Source organism: Numida meleagris, chromosome 3 (assembly GCF_002078875.1).
Source record: "Numida meleagris isolate 19003 breed g44 Domestic line chromosome 3, NumMel1.0, whole genome shotgun sequence".
Classification (NCBI taxonomy): Eukaryota; Metazoa; Chordata; class Aves; order Galliformes; family Numididae; genus Numida; species Numida meleagris.
In genome coordinates this window covers 35,277,669-35,297,573 of record NC_034411.1, presented here as the reverse complement: position 1 = coordinate 35,297,573, position 19,905 = coordinate 35,277,669, and the positions used below count along the sequence as shown (strand labels likewise).

At 34.9% G+C, this 19,905-nt stretch overlaps 1 protein-coding gene across 10 annotated transcripts in view; it reads left to right on the top strand.

Annotated features, from left to right (window-relative positions):
* The window catches only part of SDCCAG8 (serologically defined colon cancer antigen 8), a 102,536-nt gene that overhangs the window by 21,360 nt on the left and 61,271 nt on the right, over positions 1 to 19,905 (top strand). For all 10 annotated transcript variants that reach the window (XR_002437113.1, XR_002437114.1, XM_021392379.1 and 7 more), the window contains 3 exons: positions 881 to 1,015; positions 4,894 to 5,010; positions 16,557 to 16,699. Coding sequence is in view for 8 of the 10 variants with exons in the window: in XM_021392379.1 (XP_021248054.1) it covers positions 881 to 1,015; positions 4,894 to 5,010; positions 16,557 to 16,699 (395 nt within the window). In the remaining 2 variants the exon portion in view is untranslated. The remainder of the gene's footprint in view (positions 1 to 880; positions 1,016 to 4,893; positions 5,011 to 16,556; positions 16,700 to 19,905) is intronic.

Sequence of the window (19,905 nt, the reverse complement as noted above, 5' to 3'; positions counted from 1 at the left end):
TGAAATGGTAGAAATAGTATGCAGTGCATCAAGTGATGTTCTATGTGAATATTTTATCACTTGCTTTAAGAAGTCATTTTTTAGAGGGGAAGAATTGGCACGATCCAAAAATCAGGTGGATATATAATAAGTGAAAAATAGTTACGAATATATAATATCTAGGTTTGGCTTTGAATTCCTGTAAGTTAACCTAGAACTGTCAGACACCATTATTTCCACTTGCATTAGTAAGCTCCAGGGCTAAATAGCTGAAGGGTCTCTGTCTCTGTTTTATTGTTACATTTTTTTTCCAGCATTCAGTAAAATTTGATCAGAATTAATTAGAATTTTTAGCAAACTATTTCTGTATGCTTCTTGTACAAAATTATGCTTTAGTTTTCAGTGCTGAAATACTGTCTCAACTTGGAATTAATTGAATGTATATTGTTACAATGGCAGTTTTCTTTCTACTGGTGCAAAAGACAGCTGTGGAAAAGTAATTTTGTTGAAACCAATCTACATAAGTACAGATAAGAAGGTGTTAAATAGTTCTTCCATAGCTGCAAAAGTATTGCAACTTATGCAATATTGCATAAGTGTCATATTGCTTATGATACTTTGATCATGCTAGCAAGTTCTGGAGACTGATCTGACTAATGAAAAGTTTCAAATACGTGACCTTATGATAAATTAATTCAAAATAATATACCTATTATTAACGTAATTTAGCTGTATTTGGTTAATATTTTTATTATATTTCTAATTTATGCCTTTTCCTGTATTTCTTGGTGTATATTTTGTCTATATAGCTACAGTTACTTTCAAGAAGAAAGTCCTGCAGGGCTTAGATCTGTAGCTGGCTGAATTTCCCCATTGCCACGTTCTTGGTTTTTTTTTGCAGATAACGGCCATGTCTGAGAATGTTGCCATGTTAGAGGCTCAGATAGAGAGAACTATGAGGGAAAAGAATTCTCTGGTTAACCAGTTAGAAGAATCACAACATCAGCTTGCATCTCATGAAACGGAGATGAACAAGGTAGGCGCATTACTTTACCTCATTGTTGTGACTTGAAATATGAGATTTTTGTTGTTTCTGCATTTTTCTCTGTATTGGTAAAGAGCCTGTGATTACAAATGTAAACTCTTCTGAAGATTCCAGAGAAAGTTTTACAGAAGAGAATCTTTTATGTCTTCCAAGTCACCTTGTGATTCAAAAGTTAAGCTTTCTTTTTCACAGACTGTGCAAATTCTTATAATCTGTGTGTAAATAAATCTATAATCTGTGTAAATAAAACACCATAGTATTCAACCGTGTCCTGTAATTACAGTTTTTCAAGTACTTTCTTGTAGAAATGCTGTGCAGTGTACTCCTTTATTAATTAATATTCATGGTAAGCATTTTACAAAGAAAAGTTTCTTCCAATTAAGAATTACAGTTTAAAATATATATTAATTCTATTTTATATACATACAGCAGAAAAATGTATATTCAAATTAGATCTCTCTGTATCACTTTGGGGTGCTTTATTTTGCATGTTTCTCAACTGATTAGAGCCTTAATGTCAGTCATAATATGAGAAAGAAAAAACAAATGTAGTCCAAAGCTTATAATGGGAAATGATATCTTGTTACAGCAGTTACTTTTTATTAGTTTTTGTAGAAATTAATTCAACTTCATGAAGATGAGGAGACGCTAATTTTATATAGAATAGACAATCTGCAAATGACAATTTGTTAAAGCCCTTTGAAATGATTATGTGGCTGCTCAGTAATCTTACAGCCAGTAGTTAATCTTAGCTCCCTGGTAGTTAACTGCAAGATTTTGGGGAGCAATTTGTTCTTCAGGCCTCCACTTCTGGAGAGGTCGTCAGCTGTTCATCTTCCTCAGCTGGCCCTGCTGGTAGGAATAGGTGAAAGTTATGCAGAAAATTTACAGCAAAGAGCCAATCAATTGTATTAGACAACTGAATTCAAATTCAACTGAAAGAAATATGAAAACTCATTTTAAGTATGTAAAAATGATCTGTTTTACCTCTTCTGATACATGAAAGTTTTGGTTTTCTGGACCAGGTTCATGGATGGCTGTAGCGCAACTTTGGGGAGTGGGGTAGCAAGGATAGAAGCAATACGTCCAGATATCTACTGATTTGGATTGGCCAATTTTGTAGCCTACTGATTTGATGCAATCTCCTGGGACAGGTAATTCCATGGTCCTAGTCTCTGCTTGAGTTAAAACTGATACAAAGCTGAATAGGTGACCCCTTTGCAATAGTCAGTGATGTGTTTTGATTATTGCACTGTCCTGAGAGACTGGAAAAGTGTGTTCGTGTCCCTGAGCTCAATTAAAAATTCTGGAGAAAAGTCTTAATGATGAGCTATTGGGACCACGTACATCACCATGACCACTTTCATCGGTTGTGTAATGTTTACATCCCCTTGTGTATCTGTCTCATTTCCAAACTAGGTTTGCTGTTAGTAAAAACACTAAATTTTGATTTCTCTGAAATTCTTTTTTTTTTTTCATTCTTAACCTGTATTAGAAGTCAGGAGGGAAAAAAAGTGTGGTGAGAATTTTTTTAACCTTCATAATGAACTATTAGGAGGCTGGAAAACCAGTTATTAGGACAGCACCATCTGCTGATCTTTCTGTGTTATTCAATGTGTACTGTGCGCAGGGAAGCCAAAGGCAGGGATGGCTGCATGTTTTTTATTTTACTTGGAGGAAGGAACAGGTCACAGTTAGTACATTCTTAATATAAAGAAAGAAGGAGTTAGGAAGACAGGATTGGCAGTCCATGCAGCTGCTGCTTAGGATTTTTCAGTTGCATGTCATATTTCAATATTAAAAAAAATAAAAACAAATAAAAAAACTACTATCATTGTTTTATGGCATTTTCTACTTTCCATTATCTGTGACAGGACTAAATTAGCAAGTTATCCTTCAAGAAAATAATCACTTTTTCCTGTCATACTTCTAATTCATAAGTGATGCTGTGTCTTAAAGTTACAGCAGTTATGTGGGGAAGGAAGTGTAGTTTTTGAATAAGATGTTTACTAAAGAGATCCAAAGAGATGCCATGGAGCTCTGATACAAGATAAAGTCCTGCTCGCAGAATAGAAGACCTCCTTTTTTAAGCAGCATCAGGAGATAGAATCATAGAATCATAGAATCAGCTAGGTTGGAGAAGACCTACAAGATCATCCAGTCCAACCATCCACCTACCACCAATAACCCCACTAAACCACGTCTCTCAATGCTATATCTAAATGTTTCTTGAACGCCTCCAGGGACAGTGACTCAACCACCTCCCTGAGTACTGGTACAAACTAATTCTGTGGTTTCAATGACAACCAGAAGGGAAGGTTGGCTATGAAAGGTTATCTCAGCATACCATAATAGGTAAAAACTAAACAAGAATGGGAAGAGGACCCAAGCAGTAAAGAGGCGTGGGACAGCCGCTAAAGGAATTGTAAGAGTTGGATAGGCTGTAAACCCTGGAGTACTCAACCAATGTAGAAATGGGAGGAAATTCATGCCAGGAAGTAAGAAATATAAACTGTTGCATCTCTCTGCTCCAGTGCACCTCTCTACTCTGAAGGTTGCCCGCTTCTGCATAAGTGTGAAATAAATTGTGATTTGTAGCTAATTCTGCCTGAGCCCAGATTATTGGACACAAGCATTTCTCTCAGTTCGTTTTGTTGTTGTTTTTTCCATAAGGTGGCCTGATAGCTGTATGCATGTTTACTTTCCCTGCACCATTTTGAAGAGTGAAAAAATATACGAATGAGAGAGAAGACTGAACAGTAGAACTGAATTTGTATTGTAGAATATGTGAGAGGAGATTGTTGAGAAGTGCAGGGGACCAGCAGAAAATTAAAAATGTGCCTATTTAGGAAGCAAGTCTTGTGGAAGAGTATAAGCAGGGCAGGTGTGAGTTGGAAAGAAAATTCTGAGGGTAACTGTTCTCATTAGGGATTGTGAGGGATAGTGACCTTGCATATGTTTATGTTTTGTTAATTATTAAGATAAAATAAATAGGCACAAGTTGGAGGTAATTGGCCAGGAAAAGCAAAAAGAAGACAGCTTGTCTGCTATCATTCTCCATTCCCAACAGATAAATTTAAATAGAATCCATTAGAAGTCTTAAATTGGGAAATGGGAGAGTAATATTGTCACTGAGTAGTAGTTAAAGTTACATGGAAGGGATTGGGCTCCCTGGAGCCTTCTGAAGTCGGGCTACCTTTCAGGTGTTAAAGGAATGAAGAGGTAAGATAGTGAACATCCCTATAGCACAGAATACTTGCTGGTTTGGTGGAAGTGATCTTTAATTTTTTTTTTTTAAACGTTGCTTTGGTCCCTTTCTTTTAGCCCATGCATATGGTAGAAATACGCGTTTTTTAAATAACTTGTCTTTGACTCATAGTAAGTCTACAGTGCTCTAACTTTGAAAATTAATGTATTAACATCTAAATGTTTTCTTTCTTAGCAGCAAGGAGTTCGCAAGACAAGAAGCTATGCATTTATATAGGAATATGATAGATCCTTTACTTCTAGGTTTTTGAAAGTGTTCACATTGACTTTCTTGAGATTTTAAAGAGAATGGGAGAAGAATATAAAAGAGACAGTAGTTTAACAGTATTTAGTGGCACAAATATTCACAACATAAATATTTATAGATAGCAAAATCTTGGTCCAAATATAATTGAGTGTAGAAGGCAGTGCATATTTCAAAGTTAATCATAATGTAGAGAATTCAGATCCACTTTTTATGTAAAAGCAGTTACCATATGTAGTCTTAAAATTTCTGTAAATTAAAATCTTGCATTTAAACGACCTCTAGAGGGCACCAAAAGATCTCATTGCAAATCCTGGTTCTTCAAGCTACAGATCATGTTGTCTGTATAATCTAACAGGTGTGTGGAGAAATGCGCTATCAGTTGAATCAAACCAAAATGAAGAAGGATGAGGCAGAAAAGGAGCTCAGAGAGTACAGAACAAAAACTATAAGGCAGCTTGAAATTAAGGACCAGGTAAGAGATGATACTGCTATAACTTTGCAGTTATTGGAAGCCTAAATAGGGTTATTTCGGAAGTTGGAATGATTCATTTTTCTAATAGTGGTCATTTATTACTGTTAAATGGTTTCTGAATTAATGGCAGCAAGCCAGCTATTACTGTTAAATAAATACCTCTTGATTATCTTATTCTTGTTTTCAGCCCTAATATGTTCAGTTTTACGTAGTACTCATCCCATGCTTTCATATAGAATTACTCTAGCGTATGAATTCATACAACGTACTTGAATTGTGTATACCGTATACATGTGCTTATACAGTTTTTTTCTCACAAGTAAATCACATCAAACTAGGTATACATATAGCTTGACAGAACACTAAGAAGTCTTAAATATAAACAAACTATACCAGGAACAAAGAAAATCATTTATCTTCCAGTTTATTTAGAGATTCAAGTCTAATGAACGCTGAGCTGCATAGAAAAGTTCAAAAAACAAAAGCAAAAAAAAAGCAAAAAACTTGTAGAAAAAATAACTGCATAAAAATTCCACTAGACATTAATTGTCAATTTTGTAAAACTGTGTTTTATACTGTATACAAAAACCACTGTATGCTTTACAGGTTGTAGACTGTGAAAAAACATGCACTGCAATAGGGAAGATTATTAGGATAACATGCGACATACTTGGCAAACAGCTTAAACTGATGTACTCTGCATCTTTTGAAGTGCCCTTTTTTTTGAGGTTCTATCCATTTTTCTTTAGGTATTCAAGCTTCCAATTGCTCCTTCAAAAGTTGTGATTTTTATGAGAGTAAATGTCTTTTGAATACACAGAGGAGTGCATAAGAGGCACAGAAGCATAATTTTTCTATGGATTTTATACATAGAGCAGACTATCAAACAGCTTTTAAATCATTCTTTTACTTGTAAATAAGTGAACAAATCAGTCCCTACATAAGAACGCCTGTAGGAAAAAATGCAGTATTTCTAAAATTATATTTTATTTACCAGTTGCCTAAAATCTGTGTGTAGACAATAAGTTTATTAACTTAATAAAGTACAAGCTTGGACTTGAAACAATATTGATTCAAATTATAATCAAAATATGCATAAAATCAAAAAAGTTAATTGGCTAAAATAACTCATTAATATGTATTGAAAAATCTTACAGCCCAGAAAAGCAGGGGCCTTCCAAAGCCTTTTGTTTTCAGATTGGTTTTTTTTGTTTTGTTTTTTTTTTCCATCCTCCTGCATCCCTTAGGCCTAAGGACACTTTGAAAAACAAAAAGCAGGCTTGTCGTCTGTGTCTTGACAGATATCACAGATAAGAGAGTTGGCATAATCTTGGCATACAAATAAAACAGGATGTGTTTAATACGATATCTGAAGAAGTAACTTGGATTTTAAATCCCGTTCTCCGACTTGCTTCAGGATTGCCTTTTGAACAAATTGCAAAATTTAAGAAAATATTTTAACCTCATGTATCGACAAACTGGTATTTTATTCAGTGTGGGAATGAATATACCAAAATGTGGTAATTCGATATAATTAAAATAAAGTGATGAGATGGGGAATCCCTACCAGTAGCGATTGTTAGAGTACTTCAGTAATTACCTAAAGTAACTGCATTGTTCGAATATGATTGTTGGTTCCTTTGTAAAAGAGAAGCAGGAAGAAAAAAGGAAAACAAACTATTTTTTAAATACTAGTCTCAGTGTCTATCAGCTGTTTCATTGCTGAGGCTCTAATAATGAAGAAAGTTCTGTATAGGTTCTAATATTATTTAATACATTAAAAGGTGTGTTTTATTCATTTTTTCCTCTTTTAAAGCATAGCTTTACAGACATTAAGTCATTGCAAATTGTTTCATATAAATAAAATGAAAACAGCTTAATCACATTTAGTGTATTTAAAGAAGAACCTAAGGTGTTTTATCTTACATGGCACTGAATTGCAAACAGTAATTGTTCTTTGGTCTCTCAGCCATGACCTGACCTTCTGGCTAAGACAGAGTTGATACCTTTCTTGGCCACCATCTGTTCATAATAAATACATATTTATATTTTAAAAGTAGAGAGATAATAGCATACAAACAGTGCTGCTATGCATTTTTCTGTTAAAAAGCAAATAATCTTATTTCAAATTCACTTCTGATATATTGAGGATGAGTTTCCTTTTTTTTTGAGATGTGATTTTTTTTTTAATTACGTGAATAAGTTCTAGTTTTGAAGAGGTATTTCGGTTTAAATATAATGACATTATAAAAAGATTAATGTTATCCAGGTGTGTCAGAAGAGTCATAAATTCCCATGCGTGCAGTTTGAGATGATCAGATATATTTTTGGTAAAAGCTGGTATTTATAAAATTCTTTGAAAATGAACTTGTATCGTTTACGAAAATTAAAGGAAATTTGACATATATAATAGATAGTCTTTTCCTCTTTTTTCTAATATCTCTTTTCCTGTCTTGATTACTCAATAGGGACTAATTTAGAATACTGGTGCTTTTGTAGGAATACCTGCTATTGACATTGGACATGAATATATCTTAAAATAAAGAAGCAAAGAGCAAAGCTACCTTTTAAATTGAATAACTATTTTGTAATATCATCCATCATGATGCGATTAACCTTAGGATTGAGGGTGCAGGGGGCAAGGAAGATATATACCTCACAGTTTCTCGACACAACAACTGCATCTGTTCATCTGAGCCAGTATATTATAAAGTAGCATAACCTACTGCCCTCTCTTTTTCTGTCTCAGCTCTCCCATTGTGCTTGTGACTGTGCTGAAATAAAATACTTAATGCTTTACCTTCTTAGGAACAAGCTTTTAAAGAAGTGCAATGCCTTCATGGCAGTAAACAGTGTCCACACTAGGGGTTGTACTAGCACAACTATATCAGAGAAAAGTCACACCCTAACCTAAACAGATATTATCAGAAGAAAAAATTGTGGCATGTTTGACACAGTAGGACTTCTCTTTTACGATACTTCTTCTGTGAATTTAGAAGCACTGCATGGGTTGTTTTGTGCATTTCTACAATAAATCTTTTTTGTGAAAATTTGAAGTCGTTATTTCCTCATCTTAGCATCACTTATTCTTTTCTGCTCTGTATTTAAAAAAAAAAAAAAGTCTACTGTTAATTATTTGCTTCCTGTCTCTTTGTAAATCATTTTTATTTGGTTTAGAAAATCTTGCAAGCTTTGGAAAACAGTTTGTGGTATTGGCTTATGTAGTCCCAGCCAATTTGGGCATCTTCTTTGTTACAGTTCAGGAGTGTTTCACAACTGGCCTTCTTATAATAAAGCACTGGGATATGTTAAATGCAACTACAGAAAATCAGTCCTGTAAATTTTCTTTTACTGTGAAAAATCAGAAAAATATTTTATGTAGAAATAAATCTAAGCCCTTAATCTTAACCTGTAAAAACAACGGCAAAACAATCTTTCAATACTGTTTTTAAAATTATCCAAATATTATTTGAAGCTGGGGATAGTAAAATTCTCTTGCATACCTTGTAGGTGACAGAATGAAAACCTCCAGAAATATTATACCAGAAAAACTCAAGAATTTTTACGAGTTGCCTGTATGTAAGTTTCTGAGCCCAAATAAAAGACGATGGAGTCACTAATATGCACATCCTATACACATGGAAGGAGTTATGCATAAGAGCATTTTTCTGTTGTATGACAGAACCTAAATGATGTCTTCATACACTATAGACTGAATGACAATTTTGCAGACAAATAAAAATCTGGCAAAATTGCAGTCCAAAAGCATTTTGCCAAAAGGTATTTGGGGAATGTTTATCTCATTTGTCATAAATCCATGATTTATAGTAACCTAATTTAGACATTATAAATGAAGAGATTACTGACTGTCTTCATCAAAAATAAAACAGGCCAAGAATTTGGGTATATATAGTGGAAATGCTTAAAGTGTGTCCAATACAAGACAAAATACAACCTTCTGAAGACACTGATTCCCTGAAATGTCTTCTTATGAATAGATATGAGACTTCTGTGAGCCATGCTTTAAAAGATAAAGTTTTGCATGGGCTGGGACGTTCACAATATCACCAGATGTTTTGAAACTCAATAGAATTGCAAGGCTTGGTACTCTGGAGAGGATGAGTTAGGATTGTATGTTAGAATTCAGAGCTGTTACAAGAATGCCCATTTTTATACTGAATATTTTTTGACTCCATTAGTTAAAAAGATTCTCAAAAAGTTCCGTTTTTAAAAGAAATTCTGTTAAATTAATAAGCATATTTGAGTACTGTTTGGCAGGGAGGAAAAATTGAAAATATTACAGACAGCTTGAAATTCTTTACAGTCAGATTTTCTTTTCTCACCTGACCTTAAAAATAATGGCCTTGAGAGTAAGAAAAACCCACAAAATTGCTATTGGACAAGAAAGCCTTAAGAAAGAATATGTGATAATCATATCATAGAATCATAGAATGGCCTGGATTGAAAAGGACCTCAAAGATCATCAAGTTTCAACCCCTCTGCTGTGGGCAGGGTTGCCAACCACTAGACTGGGCTGCCCAGAGCCACATCCAGCCTGGCCTTGAATGCCTCCAGGGACAGGGCATCCACAGCCTCTCTGGGCAACCTGATTACCTTCTACTGTAACTAAATGCTTTCTAATAAATCTTTTTTAAATATATTCAGAGTCCTAATCTCAAAATAGGTAAAGGAGAAGGGAGAAAAATGTTACCACTTTATGCCTTACTTTGTTGCAAATTTTCTGACCTATTCAGGAGGAAAATATTTTCGTAACCGGGCTTAGTAGCTCAGCTCAAGATTTTTTGAGTAAAAATATTGATCTGGAACTTGACCGTATTTTACAAAAGAAGTGTCTAATTACAGTTATGAAATGTCTGCTGTTCCTGCTGTGCTATAGCATTGCTTTCCTATGTCAACCATCCATTCCTCAAGGATCACTGAGGATCAGCTTTCATTATATGCTCTTTGTCCTGTTCTCATGAGAAAAATATCTGAGGCTGGGAATCTCAGTAGTAGATTTTTTTTGTTGTTGTTACTTCTCCATATTTTCTGTACCGGTCTAAAGCAGCTGGCCTGCTTAAAAGAGTGAGATGAGCTTTTTCAGCCCACGTTACTTATCAAAATTTTATTTCTCATAGCTGCCAGTGGCCCAAGTAATCTTGATCCATGCTCTATCACCCAGAGTGGTGTTACCTGTTGGCACATAAAATTATTTATGTACATTAAACATTATTCAAAGTAGGAAAAGAATTGCACAGCTTTTGGTATAGAGTGCGTATACATCATGCTTACAAAAATGCCTGTTTTCTCAATTCTTTTTCTTCTTATACTGGAATAAGGGTGACTTTATCAATAGTCATTGTGTTAACAATCTACTCAGAAGAAAAATAATGTAAAAGTCCCTTACTATTACTTTTCTATTGTCACTGTGTAGCTTTTCTTAATGCTATCTGGGAAGAGACAATCCCACATCAGTCATGTGAAAGATGTGTTTGAAAGGATAAAAGAAGTAAGTTTTGTCCTCTCCTGTTTCTCAGCAGTGAAGGAGTAATCTTCCCATTTGTGTTTCTTATACGTATCCCTCCTTTTTTGATTATTTATTTTTAAATCAATGAGCAAACCATCTACTTTCCACCAACCCATCTTTCTCCAACACCCTCACCCACAGCTGCAGTCCATTTAAAAAAAACCTTGTTCCACTGTGGTACAAAATCATTTTCTTATCTCTGCTGGTGGCTGCTGAGCTAATCTCTAGTACAGCAATGTTTTCTTTTAAAATGTTGCAGTAGTAATCTCCATGGGTTTGAAAGTTTTGTTTCTGAAATAGCATCGCAGTGCAAATGTTTTCAAGAAAATAATGAGGTAAAATCCTTGTATAAGATACTTATTCTTGTCTGTTTCTCAGGATATTTATCCACAATATCCAGGGGCCATGTTGCTCTTTGAGCGTTTGCACAAGGACAGCCATGTTAAAGTATTGCTTAATTTAAAAATAGTGTGTGCATATTCATAAATACATACTTAGCAACACAGATCTTGTCTTTCATTTTTTTTCTTGCCCCAGCTGCACAGAACTAGCAGTTACAGATAGAAAGTTTGCTTTGATTAGATTTAAAAATGTGTTTAAGATCATCCCGCCTCCATCCTATTCCCTGTTCTTTCTCTACCTCTCTTCTAGCGATCTGCAGCCCCTCGTCTCCGTTACTTCTCGATCATTTTGGGAGCAGAGGGTTTGTTGCTCCTGGCTTTTGCATAGGTGATGGCTCTGGTCTTGAAGTTATGCCCTTTATTATGGTGAAGGGGTGCCACGTTACTGCCAGATGCCATTATGTTTCTTTGCAGGTTAAGTGGTAATGTCACAAAACTACGTGCACTTGAGGACTGCAAGACTCTCACTAGATAAGGAAGGCTAGAGTAATTAATATCTGTCCAATAAATCGCAATCTCTACTATTCATCTAGATTAAATCCTCCCTTTTCTTTCTGGTATTTGGAGATCCATAGATTTGTGAACTGTTGGTGGGAAAAGGAACTTTTGTGTGTTTAATGGAGATACTTCTGTGCTTCTGGTCACATTTTTCATCTTTCAGTGTCATTCAAAGTATATGAATGGGTTCTCAGTTTCATCTCTAACTTGAGATTTATGTTTTGGGCTAAATGACTTGTCAAACTTGGGGTTGTTCTATATTTTTAGAGAATTGACTCTCGTTTGAAGAGGTAATCTTTGTGGACTCTTTTAAGCCTTGCTCATGTTGTATTTCTTGCTATTTATTTGTACATTGTCACAGCTTTTTAATCTTAAATATACTTCCAGAAAGGAATTTTCTCTTTTAAAACCACGTTTAGTTTTCAAAACTACGTTGTATCCCAAAGCAGATTTAAATAGGAAACAGCGGTGATTCACACAGAATTCAGAAGGGAGAAAAACATTGTTGGGACCTAGCAGAGGTTAACCTTGTGATGGCCCTGACTCTCTTTACAAAGTTGGATAATTCTTCAGGTGCAATATGCTATGTCAGATGGCCATGCCTGGGAGGTCTGAGGTTTAGAGACTGATCAGAACTTAGCGTTGCTTGATTGATATCAAGATTAGGATAGAAATGACTGCAAGTGACCCCTGCTGAATATGGTCTGCTAGTTTTCTTTCCTAAGTAAATCTTGGAATCTTGCTAGAAAAAGTTTGTTTGTTGTTGTAATTTAAAAAAAGAAAAAAAGAAACCGTGTGTGATAATTGTCTTTGAACAATTAGTACGTAAGTAAAGTAAATAAGGCAACATTGGTTGAGATCAGTTTAAAACAATGCAAAAATTCCCTGTTGATGTTATATATCATGATTAAGTGCACTTGAATGGCAATACTGATGGTGCCTCTTAAGAGGAGCTTAATTTTAGCTTCACTCCTGTGCACTATCACTAATTTCATTGCTTTGAAGGGCTGTTATAGTAAGTGAAACAAAGCATGGCAGCTTCAGGGCCTGTAAAATTTTACTATATATTAATTTGAAATGTATCTGATTTTATACTTGTTGATTGTCTTTTGGTACAAACACTGACAACCATAGTAATTACATTTCACTTTCTGTTACTTTGTCTTTGTTCTTCTATTTCTTGGTTCTATTTTATGTCCTTTTGATATTTTAAAATGAAGGGAATGAAGTAGGAAAAAAATAAAAGAAACTAGTGTAAATTCATGGAAATATCTTTCCCTCTAAAATTATAGAGCTGCAGAATTTGTGCTATGGTATAGTTAGCGCAGAATTTATTTTTTATGTCATACTGTGTATTTTCATACCTGATATGTAAGAATACCTGTATAACAGTGCATGTCATAAATCAATTATTAGCTCATTTGGTTTTTATATATTTTCAATTTGTTAAAAGGCTTCTAAAGTTGTTTTTACTTTTTTTTTTAGAGTATGAGTTTTTTTCACTGCTTAATCATTCTCATTTATTTAATAAAAAAATAGCATTTGTTTTTTCTGTCAGCTTTGCTGCTATTTAAAATTCTGTGAAAAACATCTGCTAATTTAGAATTTAAAGTTCCATTTTTCTGCATACAATAGAATCAGCATCAGTATGAAAATAATTAAGCAATTATTTTAATCTTTAATTTGGCTAGCTTTTGAATCAAATTACTTCTTTATTTAATTTTAGCAGATTTTGTGGAGTGCAAGACAGATCAAATAATACTTTTAAAATTATGTGCAAAAGTAAGAAGAATATTAAAGTTGGGGAGCTAGGCACCAGAAGTTGCCTATTCCAACGTTCCAACCTTAATGTAGTCTTGTTGTACGTATACATTATGATAATTCTGTTCCTTGTTATACTGAAAATCTGTTTCAGGTTTTCTTAAACTCAAGATTGTCATCTGTCTTTTTTCAGTTCTGCGCTCCATCTCTTGTCTCTCACATACATTGAAAAGTTAAGTATCTTGAAGAAATATTATCTGATCATGTAAAAAGCTGTATCGCAAGTGATAGGCTCTGTGGGATCAAGTTAACGCTGCATGAGAAGTGGAGTTGTCATCAAAATACTTTAGTTAGTGGTTTGTTTCTGCTTCTCCCCACAGTTATGCTAAGGCCCAGATAGCAGCTACAGAACTGCCTGTAGCTTCTCAGTAGAAGAAATGTGTACTAAAAGTAACACAAAACCTAGCCTCCATCTGAATAGTTTTGGAAAGACGCTATCTGATAAGGATTCTTGGAGGAACAGTGAAGAAAACTCATTGTTTATGGAATTTTTTCTGTATTTTGAATTCTAATTACATTGTGATGAGCTTGACTTGTGATGTTTCTGGACAAAGTGTATGCATTTGTGAGTTTGACATTGTTTGCAGGGGAGGGAAAAGTTTTATTTTTATTGATGTATGATCAGATCTCAGGTTCAGAGGCTTTGTGCATTTCAAACCATCATTTGAGTTACTAAACTGAAGGAGCATCTAGCATTTGGAACTGGGCTGTGAGTTTTCAACATAATAACGCTTGGCTTCTACCAAGTTGTTTTTAGTAACTGTTTCTTGTGTCTAAAAAAGAATAATTTAGTTGATGTCTCTAAAGTATGCCTGGATCAGACACCTCTGATTTCTGAGTTGCTTGTTAGCGTGTCCTCTTGGGTAATAGTAGTTTCCTCCCATCGTTTTCTTGTGAGGTTGTCTGCTCGTTCTGCTATGGCCACTTCCAGGTTGGAATTCCTATTCTTCTCATCACTCGCATTGTGACGACCTCTAAATACTGGTATTTAAGATATATTTGTATGTACATATGCACAAACACATGTATATGCCCCTGTATGTGTTTGGAAGGAAGCATCTGATGCCGAATGTTGGGGTTGCTGTTGAAAGTAGCAGAAGTAAAATTGGTCTTGAAAGCCTATGTTTGCTTCCTTGTCACTTTTTATGGAAGTTGTAAGACCCCTGTGAGTCTTTAAAGATCCTGTTATGGAGTCATTGATTGAAAATTCATTTCTTTTGCTCTGCATATCCATTACAGCTGAAATCTGTGGATGCATTTTAGGGTTGAAACCTGAAGGTTGAACATCTGGCTGATAGAACATTTTCACCGGAGATTCTTGTACTCTGAATTTGCTTCCTTCTGTAGGTCTCTGTCAAAACCTGACTGAGCTTGTTTAACTTGAGGGAATGGTGTAAAGCCCTTCTGTTCGCTGAGGCTTTTCCCTGATGGAGTGGCAGTGAAGGGTATTTATATTCACAGCTGTGGTTATGCTTTTTCAAATACTTAGTTGATTCTTTTCAACTAATTCATATTTTTGGTTGTTTTTTTTTTGAAAGATGTACTGAGTAGGTATATTTTTAAAGCAAGTCTTAAAGAGTGTTGCAGGACTTCACTGTTTTTAGCTTGTAAAAACATGGGAAAAAGTCATGTCCTAGTTTACAATGAATGGAGAAATAATACTGCCAAACTACTGCCACTGAGAAGACTAGAGCGCAGAGAACTTGCTGAGACTTCTGTTGTTCTACTTAAAGTATGCAGAAGTCTCTGAAAGTAAGTGAAAAGACAAGTGTATGTAGCTGAATACTTTTGCATGCTTGGTTTGAAAATGTTCTGACAATGTAATAGGTTGTTACTGTCTTTAAAGGGGAAGAATACTAATGATCTTGCAGATACTTTCACTAACTTTGTATTCAAAGTTGAAATTACCAATTTAATTTGGGAGGTGTCCTGTGTCATAAAATAAGCTGACATTCAAATTCTAATCAAAACATTCTTCACGAACCTTTGTTGAGTGGTCTTAGGGGAAAAAGTATACAGTAATTACCAGTATCTAAAATCAATATCTTAAAAAAAAAAATCAAAGGAAAAATAAAAGAACATCATAAACATCATAAAGCCTTTTCCTGGATGGAGAAATTGTGTTTATCTGCAACGTCATAACATAGTGGAAGAGATTTGAGTTAACATTTTCATGAGAGGAACAGAGACAACGTTATTACAAAGATGCTTCAAGTGCAAATATTGGCACTGGATTACATTCATTTGTTCTTGTAGGTTGTTTGAATGAATAATTTAATTAACTGAACAAGATATTAAGGCTTGTCTACATGAAGTAGCTATCACAAAATAAGTTATGGTGTGAATTTGAAGTATAATAGCTATTCAGCACTGACTCCTTACATGAACAATTTTATTCTGCACTACAAATGTCCTTTCACAGTTTAGATGACTTAAAAACATGCAAGTTCTCTCCAGCTCCAACAATTAATAAATATTTATGTAGGGAGATTGTGTAAGATAGCTACTATGTTAAAAAAAAAAAAAACATTTTTAGCTTATTCAGTACTACATTGGCACTCTTAGGACAAAGTACAGTATTATGTTTCAAATGTATTCCTACAGGTATTGAATGTTATTCATGGACTCTATTTCTTCTGAGGATGTTTATAGAAAATGTTTCAAGTGTTGATACTATGCTTAAGTTAGCATTAGTAAGTCCAGGGTGCTTCACTGGAATCAAAGATGCGAGTCATGCAACTTTCCTGATGGTTCTATGTGCAATAAATTAATATACTCATTACCTAAATTAGGTTTACTTTCTTGGTTTAGTTGATTTATAAGGACTAATAACGTAAAGAATATGGCAGTATTAACAGTGACCAGTGTCTTGAATTCAGTCATAAATAACTTGTTTTGTAACAGTAAAGTCACAAAATTACCTGTATTATCTTGCGTAATGTTTTAAGAGTGTGACAAGAGCTTGATTCCCGGCTTACTGATGCAGTTAGTTACTGATATAAATAATGGAAGCATTCACATGAGGAAATAAGAAAGTGATTGTATACGTGTATCTCTTAAGCACATGAGGACAATAACATTGATTGCGTATTAATAAATTTATAGTATAGATATGATTTGCATTTTGGCTTTCCATAAGAATACAATGTCAAATACTTTAATTTACTTGTTTTTTTTTTTATCAAAGCAAAAATACATGTTACTTTTCAGGAGTTTTTATCACATTAAGACTTACTATCTCTAGATGTTTTTCCATGCCTTTCTTAAATATACTTTCTATGGTTCTACAATTTTCTAAGAAAATAGAAAAACTGGGATTAGAGCTGAATGGAAGCAAACAGCATTTGGAACAAGCCCAGCGGGATGTGGCAGGAGCCAGAGAGGAGTGCCTAAAACTGACAGAACTGCTGAGTAAATCTGAGCACCAACTGCACCTCACCAGGTACTCCTTATCCTATTACATGCTATAGTACCAATTTCATTCTGCTAATGTTTTTGCCACAGGCTTTCCCCACAGCTGATAGCTGCCATCATTGCATGGGCAGCCCTCAATCATATTAAGAGTGGAGACTTGAATGACTGAGTTATGAGCTATAGCTACTAAAAGTGAATTACTAGAGTGAACAAAGGTAATGTTTAACTCCAGTGATGAGGTACCATTCTTGTGGGCAGGAAGAAGAGCTGGGAAGAGTATGGCTACTTTATTGTTATTGTTACTGTTTGGAGAAGGATACTTTAAAATGTCATTTCAGACTGTAATGTACAGCAGCACCCTTAAGTGTAGGAGTTTGCAGATAAATAATGGGAAGTTTATGCAGCTGAATGACAAGGAATATATAAATGTACCGCATTATGTTAACCTTCCTTGAAGATTAAACAATCAAAAGGTAATATTACGGTCTACACGTAGGAGATAAACTCAAGTATGTGAAGAGGATGTTCAAGTCACTTGTTCAGTGGATAAGTGACATTATTCATTGCACATTTCTAGAAAACAACAGAAGATTATCATGCCAATTATTCATTCCAGCTTGAGTTTAGTTTCTTTTTTTCTTTTGTCACATATGGCATTATTGCCCTACTGTTGGAAGATTTTGGTTGTGTATGTGTTGGGTTTTTTTCTAACTCCTCCCCTCTTCTCACCTGCAAATTGCGTATCTAGATACGAATCTGAAGACTTTTACTCAGTCGTTAGGCAAAAAGTTGAGTTAGTTTAAATTGGGAGGGGAAAAACACCCTCAGATTTTTATCACTCAACAGAATGTCTGCATGTTCATCCAAGTCTTGTACTCTTAGGGCTTTATGAAAATTCTTCCATTGAGGAAATGGAAATTAAAGTAGAGCTTCATCTAAACTATTGAATTCAATGAATCAATTTTTTATTCAGCTACATTTCTGTGTAATTCAGAGCACGGTAGTTTAACAGATGGAAGAAAGTACCACTCTAACAGCCTGTATTTAGAGAAAAAATATGCTAGAGGTTAATGAACTTGAAAAAAGTTTTGGGTGAGTTGTTAAGATATCTAAAGTTTTGATTTAGCAGAACTTTATTAATAATGATTTGTTGTGATAGTTAACCAAATGGCTTACCACGCTCCTTTTAGCAAAAGCCTGATTATATGCAATAAAACTCTGGATATCTTGGAGGAAGTCTGACTAGCCAGAGATTTTTGTGAAAATGTGTGGCTTGTAAAAACGAGCACTATCGGCTGCTTTTGCATAGTGTGGCACCTCCGGGTAGGTACCTAACATACAGATGACTCAGGTATCTTTAAGGTCTATGGTGTGTGACTCGGGAATTTTGTGAGCTGCAAATCACTGGAGGCTGGGAACAGTATTTGGGGCAAGTAATGCTCTGTGCTGGCCCTGTTCTTACAGTCTTTAAAAGACACCCACTTTTATCTGCTTTTTGAGACAGACACTGAATTAGTACAGCTTCATTTGACCTAGTGTGGCCACTCTTCTGAAGTGTCCTAATCTTTATTAATTTTGTTTTTTATACTTTGTGTCCATATTATGTTCTCTGCTTCTAAGTGTACATTTTAGGTATTAAAATGTTTTCTATACTGGGATATGATCATGAGAAATATATGTACATTAAAGCTTGGGAAACTGATTCAAATATTTTTCCTTAATATTCCTCAAATTCTATAATACTTTTTAGTTTTTTTTATATTCTCCTTATCTGCTTTCCAGGAATACAATAGGTGATGCTAATGTCATGAGTGATGGTTGGGGAAGGATGAGATCTTTATTGCTTCTGAACTGTTACCCTTGGTCCCTGTGTACTTGTATTGGTAGCATCGGGTTGGAGATCTGCTCACACTGTCTTCTGTTTTCCCCAGGTCACAGAGGAAAAGATACCCAACTCAAATTACACTTTTCCTCAGCCTCTACTCTCCTTCTCAGATCACTTCTGGCAGAACAAGCTTACTGTACTAGTGAAGGGTCAAGATTTACATGTCTCTAATGGCATTACAGTTCTATGTTGTAAAGCCAGTATGTTTTCAGTGCCACAGCACATCCATAGTTGTCATATGTGAACTTGATTCACTTGCAGTCTGTCCTCCTTCGTTCTTTATTCCCTTCACCTAAAATGGCAGCTGTGCCAGTGAAAATACTCACTTGAAGGGTAGTGGTAATAGCAATCCTGTGGGGCTTGTGGAATCGTTCACTGTGGCATTTGCCAAGGAAAACAGATTTTAAGCTCTAGAGTCCTGCCTGTGGGAGGTCGTTGCAGAAATTGCGCTGATTCAGTGTATCTCTTGGGTATTCTGGCCTTGGCCTTGTCTTGCTGATTTCCCTATTTACAGGACAGAAACAGCTGGTCAACTGTAAGTGTCCTCTAAAAGCTTAACTTGAGGGAGGCCTGTAGTGCTGTTACACTGTTGCGGATGGTGTTTCTGTTGCCTTGTGTGAACTTTCTTTGTTGTGGCAAAAATTATATGTAGCTGAGGAGTTAGAGTAGGAATTCTTTGCTTTGTATGACTTAATAAATTACTAATGAAAAAAGTCATTTACTAATCCACTGATTCTAAGCTTGAATATTGTAAATAAATAGAATAATAAAATGGATACAAGAGCTTTAGATTTTAGTATACAAACACGAGACAGTAAAGATTATACGAACAGATTAAATGAGAAAGAGCGTACAATCTACGTCTTAGTGAGAAAAAGGAAGTGCTCTGCGGAGCTGCACTCTTCTTCAGGAGTCCCACTTCTTTTCTTGTATCCCACTTTTCAAACACCGTTGATTGATTAACTGCTAAACAGCTTCTAAGTTAACAAAATGTACTTGTTAAAAAAAATCAAGAAAGAGGTTACAATTAGCTATTCTAAACCATTGCCTCAGAGTTTAAATTTGCCTTTTCCTGTCACCTTTGTTTCTAGAGCAATATGTTACTTAGAAGTCTTTGCTATTAACATGCCTTCCTGCTATTGAATCTAGTTAGTAATTCTAATGTGTATGTTTTCAAATAACTGGGAAAACATGGAACCCTTGCAGTGTAGTTTCAATTGTCAGTCATGTAATTTTGTAGATGTCACCATGTTATGAATCTGACCATACTTGCGTAACTTTGTTGTTTAGTTAACCCTAGTTTTGATTTTTTGTATTTACTTTTAGTAGTGTCCTTGGTAGAAAAATCT